This window comes from Apteryx mantelli, chromosome 1 (assembly GCF_036417845.1).
Source record: "Apteryx mantelli isolate bAptMan1 chromosome 1, bAptMan1.hap1, whole genome shotgun sequence".
NCBI lineage: Eukaryota > Metazoa > Chordata > Aves > Apterygiformes > Apterygidae > Apteryx > Apteryx mantelli.
This window is the reverse complement of record NC_089978.1, coordinates 85203463-85230910: the sequence shown is the minus strand read 5'-3', so window position 1 is coordinate 85230910 and position 27448 is coordinate 85203463. Positions and strand designations below refer to the sequence as shown.

At 37.5% G+C, this 27448-nt stretch overlaps 1 protein-coding gene across 1 annotated transcript in view; it reads right to left on the bottom strand.

The window, feature by feature from the left end:
• Nucleotides 1-27448, bottom strand: part of GLRA2 (glycine receptor alpha 2) — a 128449-nt gene that overhangs the window by 79641 nt on the left and 21360 nt on the right. Inside the window, exons 3-7 of the mRNA XM_067289731.1 lie at nucleotides 26715-26782; nucleotides 19412-19635; nucleotides 5582-5664; nucleotides 4152-4289; nucleotides 1177-1391 (exon numbers count right to left, since the gene is read on the bottom strand). Of these exons, the coding sequence (XP_067145832.1) occupies nucleotides 1177-1391; nucleotides 4152-4289; nucleotides 5582-5664; nucleotides 19412-19635; nucleotides 26715-26782 (728 nt within the window). The remainder of the gene's footprint in view (nucleotides 1-1176; nucleotides 1392-4151; nucleotides 4290-5581; nucleotides 5665-19411; nucleotides 19636-26714; nucleotides 26783-27448) is intronic.

Below are 27448 nucleotides of genomic sequence, written 5' to 3'. Positions count from 1 at the left end.
ATCTCCAAGTGAACAAGTGAAGCTGAACCAACTGTTGTAGTCACCCAGTTTTAAAGTGTCATTACCATCAGAAGAGTAACACAGTCTGTGCAATTTTTTAAGCTACCCTATATAAGATCCATTTGAAAAAATAGAGTATTTGGAATAATACTAAATATGATAATGTAGAATAAAATACAGTGTGCTTTCTGGAATGGACCTTAATCTATACAAACACACACAATTTGTGCTTTCACTGTTGCTAGCCCAGTTTTGTGATCCTAGCCCTTGTGATGCAGGACTTCTGTAAAGAGGACACTTCAGGGAGCATACCTCATGATCCCTTAGACTATCATGAATTGATCTGCTTCTGAATTCTCTTCTAGGAAATTGTACAAAACCTGAGCATGCACATGAAATTATGGATTTGTCTTGGAATGCTACCGGAAGAATCATTAAGGCTGTGCCCTTGCTGAGAAGAGCTGTCAACCCAAGTAAACAAAGAATACAGTTTGCAATCTGTAATCCCACCTAAGGCAGCTGGCCTAGATTAAAAAAACACGCAAAATTCAAGTGAGAGGCGCCTTATGTGACTAGACGGGATGGAGGATTGGGAACAACACTTGGATGAGAAGCCAGACTAATTCTGCCTTGAAGTAAAGAAAGACATCAGCAGTCAGTACATCACTGAAAGTTTTTCCAGAGATATCTTTCACTTGTCTGTATATATATAAATATACATATCCTATATATGTATACTTATATGTGCAGCAAAATAAGTGCAATATCTAGCTGTGCCAAGATGTTTTAGAATCTAACCATCCAGAAAAGACACGTAGAGTTTACAAAGGTCCCAATCAGATTAAATGCCTAGTTTTCATGAAGGTGCTTTCAGAAATTCAGTTGGGAACATAAACACTTTAGAAAATCTGGCTTCTAAATTCTGAAGTATAAGTGCCAAAACTAGTAGTAACTCATTAAAATCCATAGCTTTGAACCCTCTGGCCATTTCACAAACCAACAGAAACCCTCCTCAACCCAAACACATGGGTTTTGCAACAATTTAACATCACACTGATACCACTTTCTCAGGTATTCTTATCAGATGTATGTTTACACAGATCTTTCAGAAACATCAAAAGTAGTACAAATATTTCTTGGTAATAACAAATTGGTGATATAAAATGATTTCCTTACTTTTGGGAGGGAAGCTCTGGATCCTGAACTTTGAGTGGTCATTGTCAAAACTGTAGTGATACCCAGTGCGACTCTAGCTGGAGCAGCATCCATGTTGATCCAGAAAGAAACCCAGGACAAAATGACAATCAGCAGGCTAGGAATGTACATCTGGATTAAATAGTATCCCATCTGACGCTCCAAATGAAACTTGACTTCAATGCATGTAAACTTTCCTAGAACACGAAATTACTTTCATAAATGCTTTTTGCACATTTTTGTCTTATTTTCTGAACGTAAGTTAGTTGCCTGGCCTGTTTTCTAACCCAACACTAAAAACAGGTCCTGATATACAAATATGAGTCATCCCTTTGTTACATTCTAGCTTGAGAGAAGACCACATGATATTCCCACAGAAATCCTGAAGCAGACCTGTGCCCAGTTCTTCAAATTAATTGAGCAAATGAACAGTAGCACAGTTGTTTCACCTCCAGAAAACATAATTTAATGCTTTTTCTCAAAATTTAATAAGAGTTTACATTAGTCAGATACAATGTTTAGTATTAAAAGGTGAAAACATTTTCCTCTTTTAATTGCACGAGATTAAGCAAACATGTAATTATACAGACAAGCTGTAAAACATTACTCATATGGTCCTATGGTAGATTACACCCTGTTTCATTCTGAGCATGTCATTTGCCTGTGTCTGTGGGTTACTTTTCACAGCAGTTCCAGCTCAAAGCCTACTCTGAGTTTTGCCAAGAGTCTAACTCCAATAAATCCACAAAAATCTCTTGTACAAGTTATGTGATTCTTTAAACAATAAATAGCTACTCTGTGGGGGTAGAGGAGCACAGAAGTTTAAGATCTCCTAACACTGGAGCAGTCATGCAGTGAGTGTTGCAACATCCTGAGTTGCAACAGCTCATCGGCTACTAATCCAGTCACTTCGTACTGCTCTCCAAATTACTGTGTATCCTGACGGTGGTTAGGTACTGTGGAGGAGCTCACTCAAGGCAGGCTAACCTGTGTACATTAACTCATGCCTGTAATGTCAATCTAATTGTTTCAAAGAAGTCCTCTGTGTTTGTTGGCCAAGTGCATTGTCCCTCGTTCACCCTCTGCAGGTGAAATTAGGTTTTTGCTCCTTTTTGTGACAAATACATACTTTTCTGCTAGTCTGGAATGCTGAGCAGAGGATCAGACAAGTGCGAGAGCTGGCACAAAGGACAACACAGAGACCATCTGGCAAGGAGGGTGGGGAGAAGAACTGAATAAATCGGCTAGGAGACAAGCTGCAAAATTAGTCACCTGATCTGTGACCCTAAAGACAGACTCCGAGACCTGGGTAGCGACTGATGCTGACCAGTCTGCCCACAGAGCAGGTCTGGAGAAGGGGTGGGGTGGCCCTGCGCACAGCAACGGTGTTGAAATAGCCCCATCCGACAACGGGTCCCCAAGGCAGCAGCGCAGCCTGAATGGTGTGCCTCGCACTGCCAGGCCAGAGGAGCAGGTGCTGGGGAAAGGCTGCGGCCCGATGATAGAGCTTTTATTCTCATTGTAATTTAACTCCAAATCTGAAGGAACGGTCTACAGAGGAGACAGTAACACAGACGTCCGCAGGCAAAGTGTTCCTTTGCTTGAATACTACTTTTCAATTCCCCTTGCCATGCTACACACTTTGAACTTTTGCTTAGGAGCTTTCATCCTGTGGAGTGGGAGCTACTAATTGGTGTTTTTATCCTTCACAGGGAATCTCCATGGGTATACAAGGAAGCTGTTGCCTGAAGGGGCCTATCACCTTCTCTCCCTCCTCTCTTACTGTCAATATTCCAACTTGCAGAGTGGCTATTTGACAGTAAAGAATTAGAAAAGCAGCTGAGCTCACCTATTCGGAGTTCAAGCCATGCAGAGGGAAATGGCTAAACTTTGTATCAGCCAAATTACAAATGGTAAACTCTGTCTATTGGAATTTACTCTTCATTATTCCCTTTGAGTGTGAGAAAAGATGGGAAGTCATAGCAGTCCCCCTTTCCACACCTACTGGACTGAGCATCACAAAGTTTTCCTTTCCTGGCACTTTGGGCCCGAAAATGAGAAACAGTATTTATAAAAATTAAAAACAATAATTTTCTTTTCATAAGAAATGAATGTGACTTTATTTTTGACAAAGGCAGAATCTCTCAGGTTATATTATTTCATAGAATGAACCAAATGTAGTTAATGCAACCAGACTGGCTCTTATGCTGAAATGATGAAAAAGTTATTTTAAATGAGAAGGATTATGTCTAATCGCAGAAAGCACCCAGCAAACCATTCATAAAAATCTCTAAATGCTGTCCCTATTAAATAGACTCCAAGCAGCTAAATCCAGATTTTAACAGAGCTTTTTCTGCTCTGTAAAGCTAAAGATAGAAAACACGGTTTGACTTTTTTAATGGCAAAACAGGATAAATATTACATTCCTAAGCAAACATTTTATTTCTCAACATTTCATATTTATAAACTATTCATATCATCAATAAAAGCAACATATTTTCAAATACAACATCTCATAAATTAGACAACACATAAAAACTGGTGAAAATTTGATATTTTTCCTCATCAGCACTTTGAAATCTTGGAGAAATATATCAGGTTCAGAAAAGCCAGTATTTTAAAACTGATGAATTAGTACTTAAGAAAAAGATTCAGTTTGATAAAAATGTTTCATTTTGAGGAAATCAAAACAACTAAATTTTTTTTCAATCTTGTCTTTTAAAATCAATTAGAATATTTTCAAATGAAACTAAAGGATGCTTGGAAACAAAAAATCTTCCAAACAAGCAAGAAAAAAAGAGAGAATTTCTCTATCTTTTTTTTTCTCAGATTTAAAAAATAATCAAATTTTAATTTCAAACTACTTTGTTTTCATTTCATCCATTTTCTCCCTTTACAAATTGCCCACAGGTACTGTTAGGCACAATTATTAGTAGAAAAATTAGAAAAATGCTCACCAGTGTTGTAATGTTTCGTGCAATAACCGAGTTCTTTATCTTCCTTCAGAATAAACTGTGGCAAGGTTAAACCTTCTGCAACTTGCACAGGCCCATCACTTAGCCACTCAAATATCAGATCATTCATAGTATAGCCAACTAGGATAAAAAAATCAGAGCTCGTTAGTTGGTAGTGGACTGGAAAACATGAAAAAAATATTATTAAGTCTGAGAAATGTCTCCTATCCCGATAAGTGTTACCTCAGCTATATCCTTAAACCATCCAATTAGCGACTACACTATTGCTATTAGTTACTAATTACTATTACTGTGCTATTCCTGTATTGTGAGAGAAACAAATATGTAACACAATTATTTTCTGAAATACTGCTTTGGTTTGTTTCTAAAAAATAATTTTGCTGGCCCATAAAAGATACTATTTACAACTGAAATGGCATTTCACTTTGTCTATGTATCAGCCTGTATTTTGCTTTGTTTTCATCATTCTTTGATTATGCAATTGTTAGGCTCCAACAAAATGAGGATTTCTAGACTGCACAATGCTGGATCCTTGCTTAAAAGGAAACTGCAGCTTTTGTAAACCTGTGAGCCTACCACTGAGAGGTGTGAAGCAGAAAGACAGAGGCTTTGTCTCACTAAAGTCAATAGGCATTCTCTTTTTGACTGCAACGGCTACATCTTTATGAGTAAATTAAAGAGACTGTGACGCATTCTCTGGCCACAGAGGCAAGTGGTAACCAGCAGCTCGCATCCATGTAGCTAAACCCATTCTTCCCTCCCACAAAAACAAACAAACAAACAAACACACACAAACAAACGGGTGGTCTGGTAGGTACTGCCTATCGGGAATGATCCGAGGCTCATGTCATCATCCAAGCCAAGCCTGGGTTTTGTCTGATTGTGACCTGGTACAAGTCCAAACTGTGCCAAGGAGTGCACTTAAAATCACACAGTGAAGAGAACTGTGCCAGTACTCAAGTCCATGCCTTGGCTGTGCTTAGGCTACTAGCATAAATAAAGCCAATAGGACCTGTGTTTCACTGAGTTTATTGCTTGCATTTTTCAAAGGACCATAGCATATCTTGATCTGACATAGCTAATCCCTAATGGTATACTTGTTATTCTTACTTTCCTGAGATTTATTTTCTCGTGTACAGCATTGCTGTGGTTACACCGGGAAAAGATACAATCCTGATGGGAGATGTAATGCTCCATGGAAGAGGGAGAGGGAAGGGAGATGGGACAGCACAGAGAGAAAGGACTGGCATTATAAGGTGATGGACAGTTAAAGCACTCCTCCTGCATGACTTTCCCTTACAAAATATGAATATTAAGTCTCACCACACAAATAAAACAATGTAGATACTACCTAACCACCAAAAGTTATGGTAATATTTGCTCTTGGCTAGGTAAAGCAACTGGACACTCACAACTCTCTAGCTGCATTGTACATGTCTGTACATCCATAGGAAAATTCTTCAAGTCCATGGGACAGGATAAGGTTAAAGTAAGCCTAAAAATGGAGGGAAAAAAAAGTACTGTTGTTAGAAATCTACAGTTTTTATCCAAAGCTCCATATTTAAAGTTTAAAGGATCACAGTCAAATCTGAGAGCCTCAGAAGTTTGACTCCTCATCCCCTCTTAGCTTTTTGGGATAAGATCCTACAAAGACAGAAGATGGGCAAACCAGCTGCTCTCTGGGTGCATTGGCTGATCAGAACCAAGACAGAGAAGACAACAGCAAAATAGCATGAAATGCTCTCCCATTAAAGAAACAGTGAATGCTTTAGGTATAACAGCAAACCCAAAGAATACAAAAACTGAAATTCTGGTCATAGGACACACATTTTTAGGTTTTGTCTTGGAAAAGCAAAGGAAGGAAACATAACCATTAAGGTTTTTTTAAACAGATAGTGGTTTTGTTATGTATGATATCCATTTTCGATCTTCATTCTTACCATTTAGTTTTTAAAGAAAGAAAAAAAGAACAATGCAGTAAATGCTAGAATTATGCAGTAGTATAAGATAAAGACTGCAGACAGATGAAAGTAAGCCTAAAGGAACATTATCATGCAAACTAAATTTCTCTTTTAATTTTTTGGATGTTATTGTCTCAGAAAAAACACAATTTTAGTAGGCTGGAAATATTTTTAAAGTTTCTTTTTCTTAGTTCTGTTTACTTTTTTGCATTTGATAGAAATCTGTGTCAAGACTTCTCCTCTGCTGTTTTTTTTCTGTGTGGAAAGAAGAAACAATTTTAACAAACTAAGACTGTGGGATGATATAATTACAAATAATTAGCTTCTTTGAACAACAGAAGAAATATCAAGATGTTCTTTTAAGGTATATAAAAAGAGCACTTTTATTATTTGAGATTACTTTCAGCAGAAAAAAAAACAATTTTGACACACTGAGAGCAAATAAACAAAAACCTCTGTGTCCATTTACAGTCAAAGATGAGAACTAGATTCTCTGATTTGAAGGTATGCTTAAACTTTAACATGACACATTGAAAATATTGTTTTTGATTATTCCAACGAACCCACAGTCCAGCTAGTAACCTAGAAAATACATGTAATATATATAGAGAAATATTTCATTAAGCTCTGTCTCCTTTGGTGACTTTGTGCTCCTCGTGATGCTTGTGTTTCACACCACATAAGGGTTATTCAAGCTCTTTGAGTCTATTTCTTCATCCTCTGCATTTTTTGTGATGCACTGAATGGGACTTCTAGTCCTGCCCTGCAATCAAATCACTATAATGACAAGAACATGATTTTTAGGTAACTGAGACCAAAATTGTCTCGGTCTGATCAAAAATCATATTCACCAACTCCGTGCTTTTGCCTACTCAAGTGCTGCATAGAGAATGTCACATTCTTTTACTCTTGACACAGGCTTCAGTTTACAAGACAACAACATCAGGAAATTAGAGACTGGTTGTCAGTGGCAGTGAAATGCACTGAGATGAAGAAAAGCATCTAGTAGTCTTCTCAGCCCCACCATGGGATCTAACTCCTGTTTAACCTTTGAGAGCAAATAGCATAAGCATTTTAAAAAACATTAGTCACCTAGAGAAAAAAGTATATCTAGTAAACACATAAATACCTTTGAAAATCTGTCCCTTATTCTTTTAAATATTTTATGTGCTCTACAAATGTTAACTAGTCTCATTTTACTAGGTAATTTCCTGGATTAAAGGCTGAGCTATTTTAGTTGCTAATCCTCAGTATTAACAAAAGACTGCTTCTGCCTTTTCTTCTGAAATGTTGATATATCGAGCCTTCTTCTTTCTTTTCAGTCATCTTCTAAATATAGGTTAGATGTTTCAAGTTCACTTCAAATGTGTTTTTATGCAAATAATTTTCAAAAAGGCTACAAAATATGTCATTTGCTCATGTTCATAGAAGTCGGTATGGCCTATCCACCACTTAGATTTCACAGACTGTAAGGCATGGTCTCTGTTTCTTCTCTCCTTCATCCCTTTCTCCTTCCCAAAGTCCTCAGAGAATCTGGGGGGTTGACTACATACATAGACCTAATGGGCATGGGGTTCTACTTTTATTAGTGTATTATCAAACTCATGAGAAAGCAAACACATCCAACCACAGCTTTCAAACCTCCTAAGGATAAATTGATCCATCTCCACTGACTGCTAGATAGATATGTCGGTTTGTTTCTGGAGATGAACAGAAAACCTCTTCTTTCTCTCCTTAACAGTGTCCTTCAGAAAGACTAAATTATTCTCTGCTCACCTGGATAAATGGAAAATCATTTCTATTCATCGTACTGATGAGGCCAGCTCAAGAGAGCATGCCCTTATAGTTTTACTTCTACCTGTTTTTCATCTCAGCAGAGAAGCCATTCATAGCTGATATCTCTGCTTCTGTAATCCGCTTTTACTAGGAGTAATGCAAATGTTGAACCCAACACTTACTGCCTAACATCATGCTTCTGATTGAGTAAATCCATTGATTTTCAACAAGATTACTACAGGCTAAATGTTAAGCTACTGAAGTCTGAAGTAGCTACAATGAAGTCTATGGCGGTGGATCAATTTATAGCAGTTGACTCTTTTTCAGTAAAAATGTGATCCTGTGAATGTTTCCAAACCCAGGTGCCATGTCACTACTTGTATATTCACGTTAATAAGGAAACAGGATCAGTAATAGAAAGTGTGAGGCAGCCTTAACTACAAATATAGCTACCCACACCACCTATAACAACAATGTCATTGACAGAAAAGGTTTCAGAAAATGAATTATCTCACACTTACTTGGCAAATTCAAGAAGATTCCTGAAGATTTGGTACAAAGTGCATGGATGAATACTTTAATTGTTAATAAAACAGAAGAAACTGCTATAGAACAATTTTTTTTTTAAGAAACCCTTCTATCAAGACATTTGAGATGCATAAACAAGATATTTTATAATGTAGTATCATAAAAGACTGCCTTTTTGTTTCTGATGGGAAGAGTTTTATGAACAATCTGAATGAAATCGAAAGGAGAAAAAGCCGACCAAGGACTAGATTTTGTCTTCAGTTACCTGAACGCTCTTTTGCCCCTATTAGCTAGGCGCAGGTTGCACAGCTAGCTCAGAGGAAGAGCTCTGAGGCTGGGCATTATATATTTTCCAGTTGAGCAGACCAGAGTCAAGAGGAAAAAGAAGAGAGTCATGACTCCAGCTTCCCCTGGCACATCAGGCACAATGTCAGGGCCAGTAGGCAGCTCCGGAGGAGAGGCAATGTAACTCTCTCCTTTCCCGCTCTCTCTGCTGTCCTACAGTCAAGGATGAATCAGACCCTGGAATAATGAAAATTATTGCATGCAGAAAACAAAGAATGAACAATTAGCCATCACTGTGACACCCCCCCCCCAAAAAAAAAAAAATAAATAAAAATAACTGATTAATATAACTGTGAAATGTCAGAGGCAGGGCTATAAGCCAAATGCCCCAGGGCAGCATTGTCTGTATTAAACTTCGGACTAGCTTCCTGAGGTTTTATTCACACACCAGCTAAATCCTTCTGGGCAGCATCTGCTGATTCTTTAAATGCCTTCAAAGAGCAATGGGCAGTGCTGGAACTTCTTCAGACAGCATTTCTTTCAAGATCCCCTCTTTTATCCCTTAGCTTCATCCGAATGTCCTTGCAAAATCATTCAGACTCAGGCTGTAGGGCCTGTCTCTCTCCCCACCCTAGCTCAACATCTTGTATTTCTGTTCAATCCCCAGAAGCCCCCTTATCAGCATTATTCAAAGGTCTGTACTTCCAACTTCTGCAGCTAGGGAGGCAGAACTCCTGCAGACTATGGCCTCCTTTGTTACAGAACCCAGAATAACGCATCGGGGGGGGGGGTGCGGATACTAACTGTATCTTATTAAAGACTGTGTCAAACACAATCACATACACAAAAAGGGAGATAAAAGACACTGCATCAAAAACCCCTCATGTTCATGATCTTCAACACCTGAACACCTGATTTTGCAGTGTCAGTGTTTTTCCAGATGCAACCAGACTGGCCTTTGGATGGGCTGGCAGGAGGACTCAGCACAGGTATTACCACAGCCCTAAAAACAGCAGCTGTAGCCAGTCATCATCTTCTGTGAGGAAACACCAGTACAGGAGGGTGGCGCACATGTGCAGCCCCAACTCCTCTTACACCTGCCCATCTTCCCCACATCCCTCCTCCTCTGGACCCACCCGCTTTCAGAAAGCTCAGCCTCTTTCCTCTGCCTCCTAGGCTATCTTCATTCGTTCTCCTCCTCCCTTTCCTGTTGCTCTCTCTTTTTATTCCAGTTCCTGCCAAATACCACCCCCTACCTCTCTTTGGAGTATCAAGACATGAGGGCAAGTCCATTGTATAACACAAAATTGACAAAAGCGCACCATCAGTAGAGATTGCTCAAAAGGAAGATCCTTTAATACAACAACAACAACAAAAATAGCAGTAAAATATCTGTAAACAGGTTGCTCTCAGAATCATCTCCAGTCTCTTACTTTCTCTTAGAGTTTTTGATTTCTAACACTCATCACAATTATATTGAAGCTCCAAACATTGGTATTACTTCCTCTGATAATCCCACAACTCTAGAAAATCACTTCAGGGTATTACACGTGTAGCCTACTTGGTCAGCAGCACAAAACTGAAACAAAGAACTGCTAGTACTAGATTAAACTCTTAAGGAACTGGGTTTACACATTACAAAATCTAAGAATTTTGTTTGAGAAATGTAAGACAATATCTAATTTTAACTAGGATTTGTTATATTACTTAATTTGTAGCAAATATTAAACACTATAGTCTAACCTGCTCACACAAAACTCCGTTTGATCTACGCAGTAACTCTTATACAGGAAGAGGATATTGATCCCACACCAGAAAGACCCTGTGGATCTCACAATACGAGGTGTCTCAGGACAAGGGGAATAGTATTTTCATTCATTATCCTGAAAATGTGGCAGTTTGTAAGTGGGCTACAGGACAGCAGCATCTTCATATAATTTTTTTCTAATGAGAAATAACTACAGTCAGCCTTATGAAATACGGAAGTACTATTGGAAATTTAAATAGTGCTAGAGTACAAGTGCCTTCCAACTCCAAAAAATCATGATTATCTCCACATAAGTATGAAAAGCAACAAATGCCTCACCATGAGTGGGCATGGTATCAGAAATAACACTTAGTTTCTATTCTTACCACTTCATTTTTTCAAACTTCTCCCATCTGCAGCTTAGCTACTGGGGCAGGAGGCATTACAATTTAGGATTTTATACTGCAAATACCAGAACAAAACTAGCACAAGCATGGTCACTGTTAACATTGGCTACCTTCCATTTTTATGAAAAGTCTTGTATGTGTGCAAAGCCCATAGTGTTGGGCCTGCTGAGACAAGTAGAATTTTTTTCAGTATTGCCAGTTTTCAAGATGTTATCATAAATTTCATGATTTCTGGTGTTTTTCTTAAAGTTCCAAGCTGATAATGAAGCTCAAAGAAATTCTTAGCATTATTTTTTAGACTATTAAATTTCTTATTCTTACACAGCTGCTGAAATAACATAAAAATATTACCTAAGCACAAGTAGAAAATGTTCCCCATTAAATGGCAGGGGAGATGGAGTTGCACAGCAACCATGACAGCATTGTGTGACACAGGAGCAAATACCATTCAGACTGGTGCCACTGAAACAGGGAGGAGAATCTAAAATCTTATATCCTTCCCAGCCCCCTCCCCCACCAGGTGATCTGTGCCTGAATGAAGAGCACACACATTGTTCATATATCAGAAGGCCAAAAAAGAAAAAAATACCAGTGACATTCTTCTTTAAAGGGCTTTTCATTTTCTAGTCCACCTCATTATTTTTTCAGGGACCTGACTCATCATTTTGAATGTCAATTCTGGTAATTTTCACAGTCTACAGGCTTTGTCCTGTTAAATGGAACAGTCAAACTGTCTGCTTTTTCCTTTATTTTTTAGAAGTCCTGGAATTCCTCTCTAATATTTGTCATGTTCTGCAGCTTCATTTTTGTCAGATAGAAATGGGCTGAAGTCAAGCTTTCAGATGATGTGGCGCTTTCTCTGCTATGGTAAAATGCAAAATGTAGGCTGGAGTTTCATGTATTTCAGTTTATGAGCGTGTTCTCCCCGCCTGCAGTGCTTTGGTCCATGTATTGCTTAACAAAACAGGAACAGGCACAGAACAGGGTGGTGGATTTTTCATTACAGTCATGCCACACTTCTCATTGTAATGCAGTCATTGTCTGTAGATACACAATGCCAACACATGAGTTGCCAGCAAATGATTTTCCAATTATTGCTCAAGCAAATCTATGAAATTAAATTCAAGTATAATTTCATGTAACAGTTAAATTACATAACCACCTGTTTCCTTTCCGTGAAGAATAGTGTCTCAGCTCTCCTTTTTTCTTTGTTAATTTTTATCTTAATTTTCCTACTTTGCGCTAGTGAGTATTTGGTATGGTGTTGTTTTCCTTCTGGCAAGGTGATGTCTCTGTTCCAAGCCATATATTTCAATGCAATTGGCAAGAGACCTCCATTCCTGAAAGCGTGTTCCAGGAAAACATGCTTTTTTATACCGTTCGTTTAGAAATGGTTCCCATGTCTACATCTTTTTACATCTGACCTTATACTGCCCCAGTGCACAGGTAAATGGAGTGATTGGTCACTAGCAATAAAGGACAGACATTATGGTTATCCATAAGGAGACCAGGTACACAGACGTGTGTTTGGCTTCCATCCAGTCAGCAATATGCAACTTTCCCATTGGCACAGACATCCAGAACTAACCACCTGCTGATATTTTTTTCATCCTGTCAGCCAAGAACAACTTTATATGTACAAATTGGGCTCCACCAACATTTCCCACCTTTTTACTTAGAACAAAGCCTTACTTTTTATTTGAGACACAGAAATATAGGACTCTAGAAGTGATATCTTGGTCCATCAAATCTAGTCATCAAATCTAGGCACACAGTCACATCATCTAATCCCTCTCAAAAATGATCAAGGTTCATTTAATGATACCTTGTTTTTCCCCTCATTATTTCTGCTGGTTATTGTTCCAGGAATTCAAGATGTTGATGGTTAGAAACTTTATAATTTCCAGTTTAACCTTACTTATGATCAATTTACACCCATTTGTTCTCTTGGCAGCATTGTTCTTTAGTTTAAATTTCTCATCTGTTGTCTTTGTGTTTACCTCACCTCCAGTGTTCTTGTATGTCAGCTAGAGATGTGCATGACATGACAGGAAGTAATGATGCAGCATATGTTCAGATACAATGTTCATATCCTCACTTTACCTTAAATGCTTTATAAAGTCATTCTGCATCATTAAAATGTAAAACATTCTTTCTTTAAGCAGGATGATCAATGGAGTTTTTATAAGAGCTGTACTAGTTGCATAACAAAGTACCTGTATTAGGTTTTATTATTTATTTAGTAGGTTTTATTATTTGTTATGCAAAGCAAATACTTCAGATCCAACAGAAAAGTAGGGGTATTGGAAACCCAGGGCTATATTCTGAGTCTGGATTTGTAGATTGGGAAGGAATGAGAGAAACCAAAGTGGGTGACGGGAAGGAGCAGTCAAGACACTGCTAGGAAACCATCCCAAAGGATGAGAGGAATCTGAGGCTGTTTGATTAAAACATACGAAAAGGAAGTGGGGGCAGGAGGGAGAACAAGAAGAAAAAGAAAAGAATGGGTGAAAAATAGATAGCTGATGATAATCCAAGGACATTGTGTTCAGACATTACGAAAATGGCTGCTTGTTCTGCAAAAGGCTGCAATTTTTTAGCCTCTGAAACCATTGTTATTACTGTAATCATGTCCATAAGAAGATGAATTAGTCAAACTCACTGGATTCACATAGCATGCAGTCACAATTGGTAAGTCGGTGACGTCCCGGTAACAGTGTGTGCAATTCAATGAAGTCTAGTGATTCTAATACTACTTATATAATGTCTATAAGGCCTCTGCCTATAATGCATAGTAGCTGTCAAATTCAAACCTTCTTTAGATATGTGCTTTATTTTGGTTAGCATTTCTTATTTTTAAATGCCTTTTTCTTTAATCTGGAAAAGTTAATTCAAGGCATATGAAGACCTTTATGCTTTTGGAAAGTCAGAGCAATGAACACAGAAATGTATGCGGTTTTGCCAAAAGGAAAAATAAATAATTTTCTACGGAAGTGTTCCTATGCTAATTGAGATTAGCTTCCAAGGGAAAATCCCCATCTTGTGAATATCAGTGTTGTTCTGGTAGGAGCTGAGGTAATAAATATGATTGTGCGAGATCAGAGAGAGGTATTCCTACACAGCAAACAGCCATGTCAATCATGATAACAGTCTCTCTCCTTCCCCGCTCTGCTAATCTGTCACATGGAAAGACAATGCTGCTAGCGAAGTCCAAATCCTCTTAAATCCCAACATTAGGTTGTAAAATAAAATTGAAGTAATCAGATTTAAGCACAAGATGCATACAGAATTGTAGACCTGAACAGTTTCTACAGCACCAGTTGTCTAGACTGCACAGTGCCATGTAAGAATTACGTGCAACAATGTCATTAGGTGTAAATGGAACTACATTATCATTTACCCAATAAGGTTCTGTATCCTAAAATTATTTTAGAAAATCCACACCTGACTTTAGTGTACCATGCCAACAGTAGCCACACTAAAGGTCTAGGAGGCTATAACAGATCAGTCCTAAAATAGTGCTAAATGGACTGTGTCTGTATATGGTACACTCCTTCTCCTTCCATCTCTACCTCACACACCCCTAAACACACTCCTGCCTTTATACTCAGACAGGGACACGCACAGCCACTTGCAAACAGAAGCATGGATACAACAGCATACCCATATGAGCTCAAAGTCCAAAAAACTCTGGGCTATAAACAAAGCATTTGAATTATCTTTTAAAAGATTTTTTTTTGAAGGATAGTGGAGTTTTTCATATGAATAGTGTATTGTGGAGGGATGCACAGTACTACCTAAGTATTTTCTTATCTTCTTACATATATTTTCTTCCCATAGGATAAAAAACACAGGTACAGAGGAGACTATGAAACATGGAGGTTTCACTCAGAAGAGCTGCTTGCTGTTTTTTAATGGTCTGATTTATAAATGTGCTAAAGATTGCTTCTGATGACTTACATGAGGTATGTGGTAATCATTATAAATCATAATAAAACCCAAAATGTGGGGGGTGAGAGGTATACACTTAGTGTCCTGGCACTCAGAACAATTGCAACAGCAGGAAGAGTTGATTTTGGAAACTCCTGAGTAAAGCAACTGGCACAGGAGATGGTATTGCAAATATATGTGCTGTTTTCACAGATACCTCTCTTCGGGTGCCTAAGCAGGAAATGGCTTTTGGATGTGCCAGTTCGTCCCGTCAGCCACTTGTTACAGAAAGGAGGGTCTACCAATCACACCCCAAACAGCTGCACAAATAGAGAACAATCTAAAAGCTTGAATTTTCTGTATCATAGTGCTGTAGCAGTACTATCTCTTCACAGTACTGTTTTCTTTGCCTTTCTCCATAATAACATTTAACAGTTAAATCTAGTTCAAGAGTTAAAACAATGAAGACACATTGTCTAAATAACTGCAATATCTCTTGCACCGAGAAGATAAACAAAGACAAAAAAACAGACATTTTGAAAGACTTGAGTAATTTTTTAAGCACTTCCTCCTAGGTATTTTATTGCTTTTGCAATTGGAGTCATAAAAACAGGGGGAGAAAGGGAAGTAATTTGTGAATTTGCACAAATCTCCTCCCTAGAATTCCAGTGGCTCTCTTGCTGAATTATGCAACACCTTCTAAACTCTTTGCATATTTTTAAAATATGAAATAATCTGCTTTGTAACTCTTTCCGGCTGAATGCAGTGGCACCATATTTCAAGACAGCTCCACAGACTCTCCTTTATCAGGTGATTAGGAGCACATGGTGTTTCTGGATCAGGAGGTAAAAACAGAACTTACAGACCTTTTACCTTTACTTTCACAGTTGAGTTATATCATTTTATGCCTAAAGCTCATATGGCTGAGATGCACTGAAAATATTAACAGGAGAGGGAGGCAATTAATGCAACAAAGAAAAACACTTAAATAAAACCTTTCCACTTTCCCCTGCTTTGCTAAAATAAGTCTTTTGGCAAATGCTAATATTCTGAGGTGGTTGGCAGCTTGAAATGAGTTTGTGGGAATCAGATAGCAAAAATGTGTGGCTAGAAGACAATACTAAGCCTCCTTTGAGGTTCTTTAACATTTTCCTGATGTCCCAAGTGTCCACAATGGGCCAGAGAAGATATAATCCCTGCTACTGGAACATAAAATCAGTTCAATGGTGTATATAATACAAAATTCAGGTGTCACACAGAATATGACTGCCAGGAACAGGATTCGTATTATCATCACACAGCAATGCCATTCTGTCCAAGTGTATAACCCATCTACAAAATCCAATCCATGCAGAGATCCTTCAAGGGCTGGAAGCTCAGAGGAATGAGTCACAGACACCTGGGGGGGTGACTGTGTGGGTTGAGATTTTAACTCTCATTGTTTCTCAGCATACAAAATATACACAACATAAGTCAATTATATTGAACACTGCTATAATGAACCCCTCTTGTTGATTGCTGTCTGCACAGGGCTTTAAAATAAAAGTTATTTAACAGTGTTTTGCAGCTCGAAGAGCGCAATTAAGACTGATCTTGACTAAAGTAAAGTAGTTTGCTGAATGTAACTTTACTGTAATGGCTGGTTTCTCAAAATACGGGTGCCTCAAAGATTTGTTGTAATGTCATTAATGACAATAGGATATATTTACGGTATCAATTTATCTCTCATTCCTTCCACAAGGATCTAGTTCTGTCTGCAATACTGAAAAGTTTCCACCAATTATCCCCAAAGGCCCACGCTGTGTGCTGGTTAGTTTCTGGGGCTGGAGAAAAAATGTTGTCCTCCACCTTAACAGTGCAAGTCCAACTGTTCTTTAAAATAATGGAGATATTATTGAGAAAATGGACCTCCACCAGCACAGATCCATCATCCCTCATGTTCCTCATACCCATCACTAAATCACTTAGATATACTGCAGAGTCAGAAGCCCTCTCTCAACACCATGTCTTGCCTCAGACTTTATATAGCATGTGCATGCTATCTGAGCTTGAAACAAATACCAGAGTAGGCACTTGAGCATGCAAAAAATATCTAAGAATAGGTTTAGACTCCTAAGCTTACATGATTCATAGATGGGTACATCAGCCACTCTGGCTTTATTTTCTGTAACAGCTCCCAGAGAATTAAATATAGATCTAGAAGTCTGCAACCATAAGCACACTAATTACTGAAGGTAAACTACGATTTAAATCTACATCATGCTTACAGTCACCAGTGAATGCAGGATAGCTTATCCCTCACTGAAAGGATAAACAGCCTCATGCTTACCTTGGGTAAAAGATGTGCCAGAGCTAACTACTGCGACAGAGGTAACATACTGCAAAGGATCCTCACTGACCTTGCAATAATTCATCTGATCAGCCATAACCTATACCAAGAGTCATTTTCCAGTACAGTCTTGACCCTGAGCTCTAGTCCCACATGACTGTCCAAATTCTTTCCTGAGAAGGCAGGATTGGCCTCTCAGAATATGTAACAGCATAAGCCAATCGTGCCTACTGTGGAGCATATTTCTATGTTTTTAGTGCAGTATATAAAGAAGATGAATACTAGTGTTAAGTAACACACACCCCTTGCCTGTTACGCAGCAATTACTGGGAGCAGTTATAGACACATTTTACACAGAATATGTTTTATATTTATATGAGATTAATTTGTCCTCAATTTTATTAAATTTAGAAATACGACAAAACAGCCTGCACTACTACTTCTCAGACATGTTAGTAAAGTGCTTTAAACATTTAGAGCATACTGAATGCTAAATGTTAAATATCATTATGCCAGGCTAAGCGCTAATGGTGTAGTAGTGAAAATGGCAGCGCTATAATATTCTTAATGTTCAGAAACCAATGACTGAAATATTCTTGTTTGTTTCAGCATAGCACAACTAAAAGCAACTGGTAACACAAAGATGCATCTAGCTCAGTATCTAGAGAATAAAGACAAGTTTTTCTAATTACTTCTGATTTCAAATTTCAGTACACTGGAAAGTATTATTCAAAATTATATGCCATGTTTTAGAAGCACCAGGCAAACTTCAGTTACTGCTCTTCAGTACAAATAATAGTGTGTTTTGCTTAATACTCCAGTGAACTACTACCTACTCTACTTCAGATCAGTTTGCATTTTAGTGTGAGAATTTTACAAATGTGATTCAACAGCTTGAAATATTGCTTTTCCCGCATGGACAAATGTCAGGAAAATTATCCATCTGCATTCAGCATGGCACTCAACTGCACTCCTGCCTCCAATAAGATGCTGTCTGATGTCATTCAAACAGATGCATTCATTTCTTTCCCAGGGTGAAGCAAGAAGCATTTGTAAGTGACAGCATATTTATCACTCTGCTAGTGCCAGTTTCATCCTTGTATCCGATTATTTTCCTCAAACTGTTCAGGTATGCTGTTTTGAAATCTTGCTCACTAAATGTTTACATTCCATGCTGTTTAATCCATTCAAATATTACTGGGTCTGATTAAGGAGTTTCCACAGGTATTAAGTAAATGGAGGAAGTTCCAGGTAACTTTATTTATTTATAAGCCTCCTAGAGAACATGGCTGGCCTTAACATGGATCAACAGTAATTTCTGGATGAAAATCCAGCTCTCAACAGAATGCTCAGTCAGAAATAACTGGACATCTTCTGAAAGAATCTTCCTTACAGATGATTAAACTCACTAAACTACTTGTTGAACAGATATTACCATGTTTACCTTCCACAAAGCAAGAAAGCAAAAACCAAGAATCAACCCCAGGAACACACAAAACACAGTAATTACTTTTCTAATAATTGTAAGAGCAATAATATCATTTTTCGTACCTTTGACTACATATACTAAGCAATTAATGGTGCACAGTAAGCTGAATATCAAAGAATTACTGCAGATTTTTGCTGCTGTTTATGCCTGTGCAATGTAATTCTGATTCTTTGCATATGTCCCATTTCATCAGGTCATAGCAAACCGTGTTTTGTCGAACAGCATTTATTAATTCAGCCTAAATGCGGTCATGTGACACACACTTTTCAATGCACTTAGTATGAAAAAAAGTGCTCTGTAATTCTGGTGATTTTTAAATGTGAGCAGATGCATCAGATTACCCGGCGACTTGCATGTCAAGTTTATTACATTCTAAGCATGTTTTCACTTAAGGTCTTCTTTAGTGATTTAAAATACTATTCCCCTTTGCTTTTAAACTACAACCCACAAACTACTGACGAGTTAATTTCTTGTTTTTGTGAGCAGAGTGACTGAGGTAATGTTAATGGAAATTATCAAGGCATACCACTGAAGTACTAGACACCCTTAAGTTTCTAACAAGGCTAAGAAGTACCGCTGTGCCCCTTACAGACTATTTTGTGAAAAATAAAAGCTTATTAAAGGAAAGTAGGCAAATTTTCCTTCTACCCTGCTGTGATTAAGTCTCATTTCTGTTGCACACATGGGACAACAAAAAACTAAATATGTAAATTATGTTCTGGCTGTATCCAGAAAGACAGGGAGTAAGGGAAAGGAGGGGGAAGAAGAACAGAAAAACAGGCTGGTTTACCTGATACTGTACAACACTTTTCCAGTCTTAGAAATCCTCAGCAACTTGTTGTCTGTTGTGACATCATGGAAGTTTGCGCCCTTCTCGTTGGCAAAGAATAAATCTGGCTTCCAAATAGAATCCAGCATAGAGGGATCCAGATCCAGGGAATCGTCAGGATATTCACTGTAAGCCAGACGTGAGTCGTTCCACTGCTGTCTCAAAAAAATGTTCACTCTGTAGTCCTACAGAAATGCCATGTAAAAAGGTTAGTAAGCCACCAAAATTAAAAGTCCACTTTAGCTTTGTCTATGCTCTTAGACTTCATATAGTACCAGTGTTATAGCAAACATTTGTGTTATCCTTTGAATGTAAGAACTGTCATTTGAAAATAAAGCAGTGTAAATACCAAACAAATGCAACTGGCACATTTTCCAAATTGAAATTACTTCTATGATGAAGAAATATTAACTACAACCTGAAATATTAAATACAACGCTGTGTCAATGTTATGGATTAACACAGAGGTACTTAGAAAATCAAAAAGCTTTGCTGCTAGCCATGTACCATTTCAACAAAGATTCTATAAAACTATTAATTTAAATAAATTGCTTACAATATGTAAATCAATTATTTCTAATGTACTCATGAATAGTTGCTAATTCCAGTGAAGCCAGATTTGTACTGAAGAAATTAAATCAGCACTTCTTATTTACTGTTTGTGTCCTTTTTCTGTCTACCGTATGCTTTTCTCTGTATGTTCCTTCATTCACTCCTCCCTCCCTGCATTCCATTAAAATTGTTCTAATTGCATTCTTCTGCTCGGTGGTCTGTAAGTCACAACTGGGAAGGCAGCAATTATTTAGAGGTTCGTTTAGAACCAACATTAACTCTGTGTCAAGAACTGGCTATTAAAAGGGAGTGTGAAAAGAGCTTTTAGGGTCTAATCCAAAACCCACTGGAGGCAGTGCAAAAATGCTCACGTTTGTCCTCCTTACCCTAAATTTATACGGTCAGCCAATAAAAGCTTCATTTCCCCCAGCTTTCCCTGCTGTTGTAGCATGTTTACTTAAATTTCTAAATTTAATTAGCCAGTGAATTCTCTCTTAGAAATACACCTACTCTTCATCCAAAAGGGAAATATTTAAGAATATTTATACAGATGACTTTATCTGAAGGAACATGGTAGCAAAATAATTTTGTCAACTGTGCAAGTCCTTTATGTTTAGGATTTGGTTCGTGGTAGCAGCAGTACGTTAAAACGGCAGCATTGTACTTTTAACTTGGAAAATGTATGAGTTGTCATGTGTTTAGTTAGGACATTGAACTGCATATTCTAAAGAATTTATCATCTTTGAAAGGTAAGTAAATATTATCACCCTGATTAAAGATGCAGTAAGCTGTTTGCCCAATATGCAAGCCCTGTTGAATAAGCCCCTCCAAGCATCACAATTTCCCACCATTCATTCAGTAGGTTCATGATGAAGAGTGTGCTTCTGACCTGACAGAACATTTCCAACAGCTCCAGCATCCAAACTGATGAAGTTTTTGAAACCTACGGGATGATGTTTCATGATCTTAGTAGGAACATGATTTTGCTGCTTTTTTTATCATTTTTGTTTGCTGGTGGGTCAAAACATGAGTGGCTACTAATCACAGAAAGACAGATCTAGTAGTGGTCTCAAGAATAATCTTGCATCTATTTTTCACAACCCACTTTTTGCTGTGGTTTCATACAGTTTCATACTGTTTAAGATCAAATAGCTACTTGGAGTTCTGAAGTTATAAAGTATCTTCACATCTTGTGATCTTGTGTTCATTGTTTCCTGGTCTTAGAAAAAGAGAGTTTGTCTTACAAGTGTATGCGGGACAGTTTCAGTTATAAAGCTAGGAAAATAATTTTAATTCTACAGAAAAGAAGGCTGGAGCTGTAATCAGAGATTGCTGATAGAGTAAATTTACTATAGCTAGTTGTTCAACTGCCTTTTATTTTTTCTTTGAAATAGGAAATAGGGATTTTTCCTTTCATGACATGGAAATCATAAACCAGTCAAATCACCAAATTCTTTAGAAAGATCTAAAAATAAATGTGCTTTCATAAACTTCAGTAGTTGGTGATTTAGGTAACAAAAACCAATCTGAAAAATCCTTATTCAAAGAAGAGCTCGCTTATGATATATATTATACCAAAAGCACAAATAATACCAATAGGCTTACACTCTCTTTTTCAGCATGTGTCTTTATAAACATATCAGACCCATCACATTGATTCACTTAGAAATGCTTTCTCTCTGCACTCAGTGCTGTTAGAAGCAAAACAGCACTGCAGCTTGTATCTGATTGGCTTTGTTTATAGGCTTGATAACCAAAAATTGGAAATAGTAATACAACATGAACATTTTAAAGCCATCCTCACTTTTTTTCTCTTCTGCTTGTGGTATAAGCAGCTAAGAGGAATGTATTTTTGCAACATGAAGCAAAATCGTGTGTAGAATTTTGAATTTACTTTTTCCTGTGCTAACATTGTAACTATCTTCCAAAAAAAAGACATTCTTCTGAGAATGATATCACAACATGGAGCTCAGGCAGACTACTGTGTGTATTTTGCAAGTTCCTTCAGGTAAATGTGGGTGGACTGTAATATTGTACTCCTACACTACCATGAGTACACCTGCTTCACAAATTCTTTCTGACAGCGTCGCTGTTCTAAATGAGAAGTATGGACCTAAAGTTTCAATCTCAGTTGCAACACTGATACTGGCAATAGCTCAAGGCAACTCATATGAATAGTTTTCCTCTGTTCTCAAGCCATAAAATCAGGGTAATACTAACACTCTCAAGGACTTTTTATCTGATTGACTTTATTAGATTTCTCTGAAGATTTAGGGACTCAATCCACAGATATACTAAGTTTGTATTATAGGAATCTAGAGAGAAATATCTTTCCATTCTCCTCACACTGGGCAAAGTCAGGGACCTCAATGCTGTGGCCACCAAATTAACTTCTAAGAGCTTCAGCAAAGTTCTGGGTCCCTTTGGCTGTAGGCAGTTACTCTGGCAGCAGCGGGGCTGGAGGAGCCCTCTCCTCAGTGCTATTTTCTATCTGTGAACTGACTCTCATCTCCTTCCTCCCACCTTCCCCTCCAATGGCTTTAATCACCCAGGTGTTGAGTCAGATGTCTGAGTCAAACAGCGAACTTAGCTGGCTTTACATGCATAGCAGAGGCTTGCCAGAGAGCCTGTGCCTTTCCTGAACCCTAAATATGAATACTGACTGGAATAGTGGTTTAATCATATATTGCAAGGTCATGAAGGTCATGCAACAGAAAAGCAGTTAGTCACCCATGTACCTAAAAACATTCAAGGTGACCCCAATGGCTTCAGTGGAACTGTCTGATGTAGTTAAAACTATACATATAAATCACTGAATCAGGATCTAGCAAGCTGATTTATGTTTTTTCTAAGGGGAAGATACTAGCAGCCAGCCAACTGCAGCAAAGCTGTATTGCCCCTAAAATTTTAAAAAGAATCACAAATTTTTCTGCTGACATAAGTACCTAAAACACAATTAGAGTTTGGTCCATTTATCCCAGTAAAGAATTTGCTACCTAGTGTCAGTCATTGATTATAGGGCATAACGACAACAATAATGTCCTCACAGTTAGTCATTTCTATAATTAACAATTAGCTCGTCAATGTGCAAACTCCTCTTAGCTTCTCCTACGGCTGATAGCTAAAAAATCCTGGTCATTAGCAACACTGAACATCTGAATTCTTTGGGACTCTGCCCAGCCTGATGTAGATTTATCATCTGTGATATGCAACCACAGTTATGCTGTACAGTGAATTTTCTGCTGAATGCTGCATGTGTGAATGCTTCCAAAAATAGATACAGAGTTTACTGGCTTATGGGATAACTGTTTTATTCAGTGAAGCTACTTAGGAAGAGATTTTACTCCTTCTTTGCATGTGAAGGGTTTAATGAAAGACAAGTGGATCAATGAAGAAAATTTCCAGTGGCTCCATCTTGACTCTGATCTGGCCTTTTTTACTATTTTTATTTTGGTATAATATACATCATTCTAATAGGCAAGAAAAGTGTCTCTTTTGGAGCAAAATAATCAATTGTGATACTGTCCCATGGGTGCATTACAGTGCAGAAAGATTAGTACAGGTGCATTTTTTTCCTAACTCTTTGAGGAAAACTTGCAACAAAACTCATGAAGACTCTGTGGAATTCATCTATTTGGAGAGAACCAGCACAAAATCCTGCTTTAATTCTCACAGAAGAGTTTTCATTTTTAGGAAAATACATGGGGCAAAGGAAATGTTCTGGCCTTTCACAAAGGGATGAATTTGACCCAGGTGTCGGTCTCAATCAGAGAAAAGAAGCTACTCCTGCTAATATTATTGAGAACATGTCTTATTGAATTTGATAGGACTGGAACATTAATCCTGTTTGCCATTTTCATTTCTCCCCCTGAGAGCTTCTCAAAACAAGTTTCATCTCCCAGAGTTTCCAATGAGCTACTGTAACTCTTCCAAGTTATATTCTGAAAATGTGCCTTCAGTACACCTATATAATTTCACTAAGTATTCCTGTCCTCTGAGACAGGAATGTCTCTTTTTGACTTACAACCCAGTGTTTTAAATGAATCTTTTAGTTTTATGTCATAACCATCAAGAGAATGTTATAGGCAAAAATGAATCCTAGGAGTCAAACAGAACTCATTATTTGTCACAAGGTCTGCCAACATTTTACCACACAATTGCATCTAGTTCAGAAAAAGCAAAGTAGGTGGAACAGTAACTGATGTCTGCCTCTCAGAGCAGTTTTAACACATCCTAAAACTAGTCATACCAGTCATTAAAGAAGTGACAGCATTAAGAAAATCAATACCAAACCATTGAACAGCATCTAAGAGAACTCTCCACAGTTTTGGCAAATATTATGAACAAAGCAAAATAAGAAAGCCAACGGTCTTTGTTTTCAGCTACTTGAATGTTTAGCTGTTTTCAGCAGAATGTGTTAATGATCATTGGAAAGGGGCACATTAACATATTTGATAGACGGTAAAATGCAATGAGGGGATTTAATCAAAGCAATGAAGGAGTCTAATTAATGCAATCAGCATTAGGTCGTGCAAATATTTTCATTGAATGCCATCTTGTAAAGCCAGTGACATGCAGGATTTTTGCTACTTAAAGCTGTGCTGATGTCTCTGCCAGCTAAGACAGACAACAGACATGGCTGGGGGGAAAAAAGCTACATTCATAGCTATCTTTTCACTACCCTTTAAACAAAGGAAACAAATTAAGTTTTCCAAAAACCTGAAAATTGCATCTGTTGAAAATTATAAATTACATCAATATATGTTTTTTCCTGTCATTTTTAACCTGAATTTAGTTTTCTCACTAAGATGCTTTTAAAAGTCGACAGATATATACTCCACGCATTAAGTTATTTGTGTACTTTATAACCGTATATTTTATAGCTGTGTCTTTCTCACATTATCTAATAAAACAACTTGTCCTAGTAACAACTTGCTTTTTATCACTGGAAAAAGGTTAAGTTATATGGTTTTTTAAATAAAAATATTTAGGAGTACAGGACTTGTGTTCCTTGGGCACCTCTTTCTAAAATGGCAGCAACAATTAAAATGACATTTACATTAAATATTTAAATATTAAATAAAACACTTAAATTAGGCTAAATAGCTACTCTTCCTTCAAAATGCAAAGATCACAAGGCAATGTCTATCCCATGATATAAAGAACTAGCCTTTAGTATACCCTAAGTTCATTGGTAATTACCAAGAGCTCAGTCCTGAGTTAAAGGTGCTAAGCACTTTTATTGCCTCTGGCTTCAGCAAACACAGAAGGACCTCAGCACTGCGTAGGAGTCCTCATGAAACAGAGTAGTGAAACCTCTTTGAAATTGCTTCGTAAGTGCCTATAGCTCCTTTCCTGAGGCAATGCACACAACTCTCGCAAAAAGAGGTATATTCAGTGCAGGTGCGAGCATGCTTTATTAGCGTATTTTGTCACAGAGGGGACTTGAAGAATCCAAAACCAAACTGGAATGTGTCACTAGTCCCCTTTTAGAATGTGTTTAACCCACTTCTTGTATACTAATACCTAGTAATTATCATTGTTTGAGAAAAGCCATTACTATGAGAAAGACACCAAAAACACTCTGAGGATTAACAGTTGCCAGGTATATGCATGCTTGAATAAGTAATTGATTTCTTAGGTTCACTGTTTGAAATAGAGGATTAAAAAACTCAACATTCTTTCAAATGACTTTTTTTCATTTTTCTTAGCAGAATTTAAAGAAAAATGAAAATTTGCTTCCAGACCTTCCCAAAAAATCAGTTGGACTAAAATTAGCATTTCCATCTTTTTAGCTCTGACTTCTTCAGTCTTAAAATTTAGCAATTTTTAAAACAAAAATCTCATATTGAAATGAGAAATTAAAGCATTTAATTTTTTAAATATCACAATGGAAACCTTGAATTTGTCATTTGGGCACTTTTTTGGCTGACAGTGTTCTTTGAATTTAGTTAAAATATATATTTCAGTCCTCTAGAATCTCATCATTTCCTAATATCAGTTTGCCCCTCAAAATTCCCTGGTCTCCTCATAGTTATATTTTTTAGTCATTTGACCAAACTTACGCATTCACTTCAGTTGCTGATGTGGCTGCAGTTCATAGAGAAATAGCTGAGTTAGTTTTAAATAAGACAATTCAGTTACCTACATAAGCATAGCCTGCAGAAATCTATAATTCAGCATGTGGTGCAAAACCCACACAAGACGCCAAAAAAGTACTAGGCAGGCAATCCCAAAGCTGAACTCCATTATTCTGCATCTTCAATGCTAGCAAGACCTGGGAAAGCTCCCTTGGGATCTCTCTGTTTGCTGCCATCACAGTCACTACAAACTGTGATACAGTCACTACAGATATGCCTTAAGACTTAATAATTAAGTTTAATAACTTAAATATGTCCCTATATTGCTATTTTATATTTATTTTATTTTAATTCAGCTGGTAGATTTTTAGTAAGTTAAGAACTTAGTGTCCCCGCATCTACAACTTCTCTGTTCTACATCATATCCCACTCCTTCACAAGATGGCTTCAATGGCCAGTCCCACTCACCATAGTAGTTTCTGCTATTGAACCAAAGCTGTTGATAAATATGTTGCAGGTAACATTTACAGGAGGACCTGCAAGTTGAACAATAAATAGAAAAATTGACAGGTTGCGTTCATGACATATATTAAGTATTGTTGTTTTCTTGCCAGTGGCATCATAGCACTTACCATTGTGGTTTCTGTGACTGATCCAAAACTGTTGATAAAAATATTGCAAGTAACGTTTACTGGAGGACCTGTGGAATGCAATAAAAATGTTGCAATATACATTTAAACAAAAGTACAGATCCCTCAGCCTCTGTACAATCTGGTACAGATGTGGCTGAAAACAAGTAGAAAGTGAGTTTTCCCAAAAAAACATGTAAATGTCTACCAAAAGAAAAATATTATCAACACTAATTTAATTATCCTAGTTTCTGTAACAGTTGTAGCTTCAGTAAAAGTTGTTATATAAATACATAGAACTATATCCTTCTTTTAAGGATTTATGAGAAGTGTTGAGGCATGGATATTACAATGCTTTCTTTATCCACAGCACCAGCACAGAATATGCCATCAAATGTAAACACCCCTCTCTGCCTTCATTCTCAACTTTACAATTGAAAGATTATCTCTCCATGCCTATTCCATTCTGTATGCAAAGGCATGGCACTGAAATTCCCAGCAAGGGCGACTTTACACATTGACTCCAGTCCGCTGAAAACAGGACTTAGACATGCAGCTCTCTCTGCACCTGGTATGGAGATGTCTGCCTTGTCCTAACAAAATATTTTAGCGCTATCTGTTCTGACTTGACACATCTTTCATTAGACAGCTATACACAATCTCTTTCTTCCCACGTCCTTTCCTGATATTTAGCAGTCACTGAAGTGTAGCACAATGATTGGGGACATAATATTGAA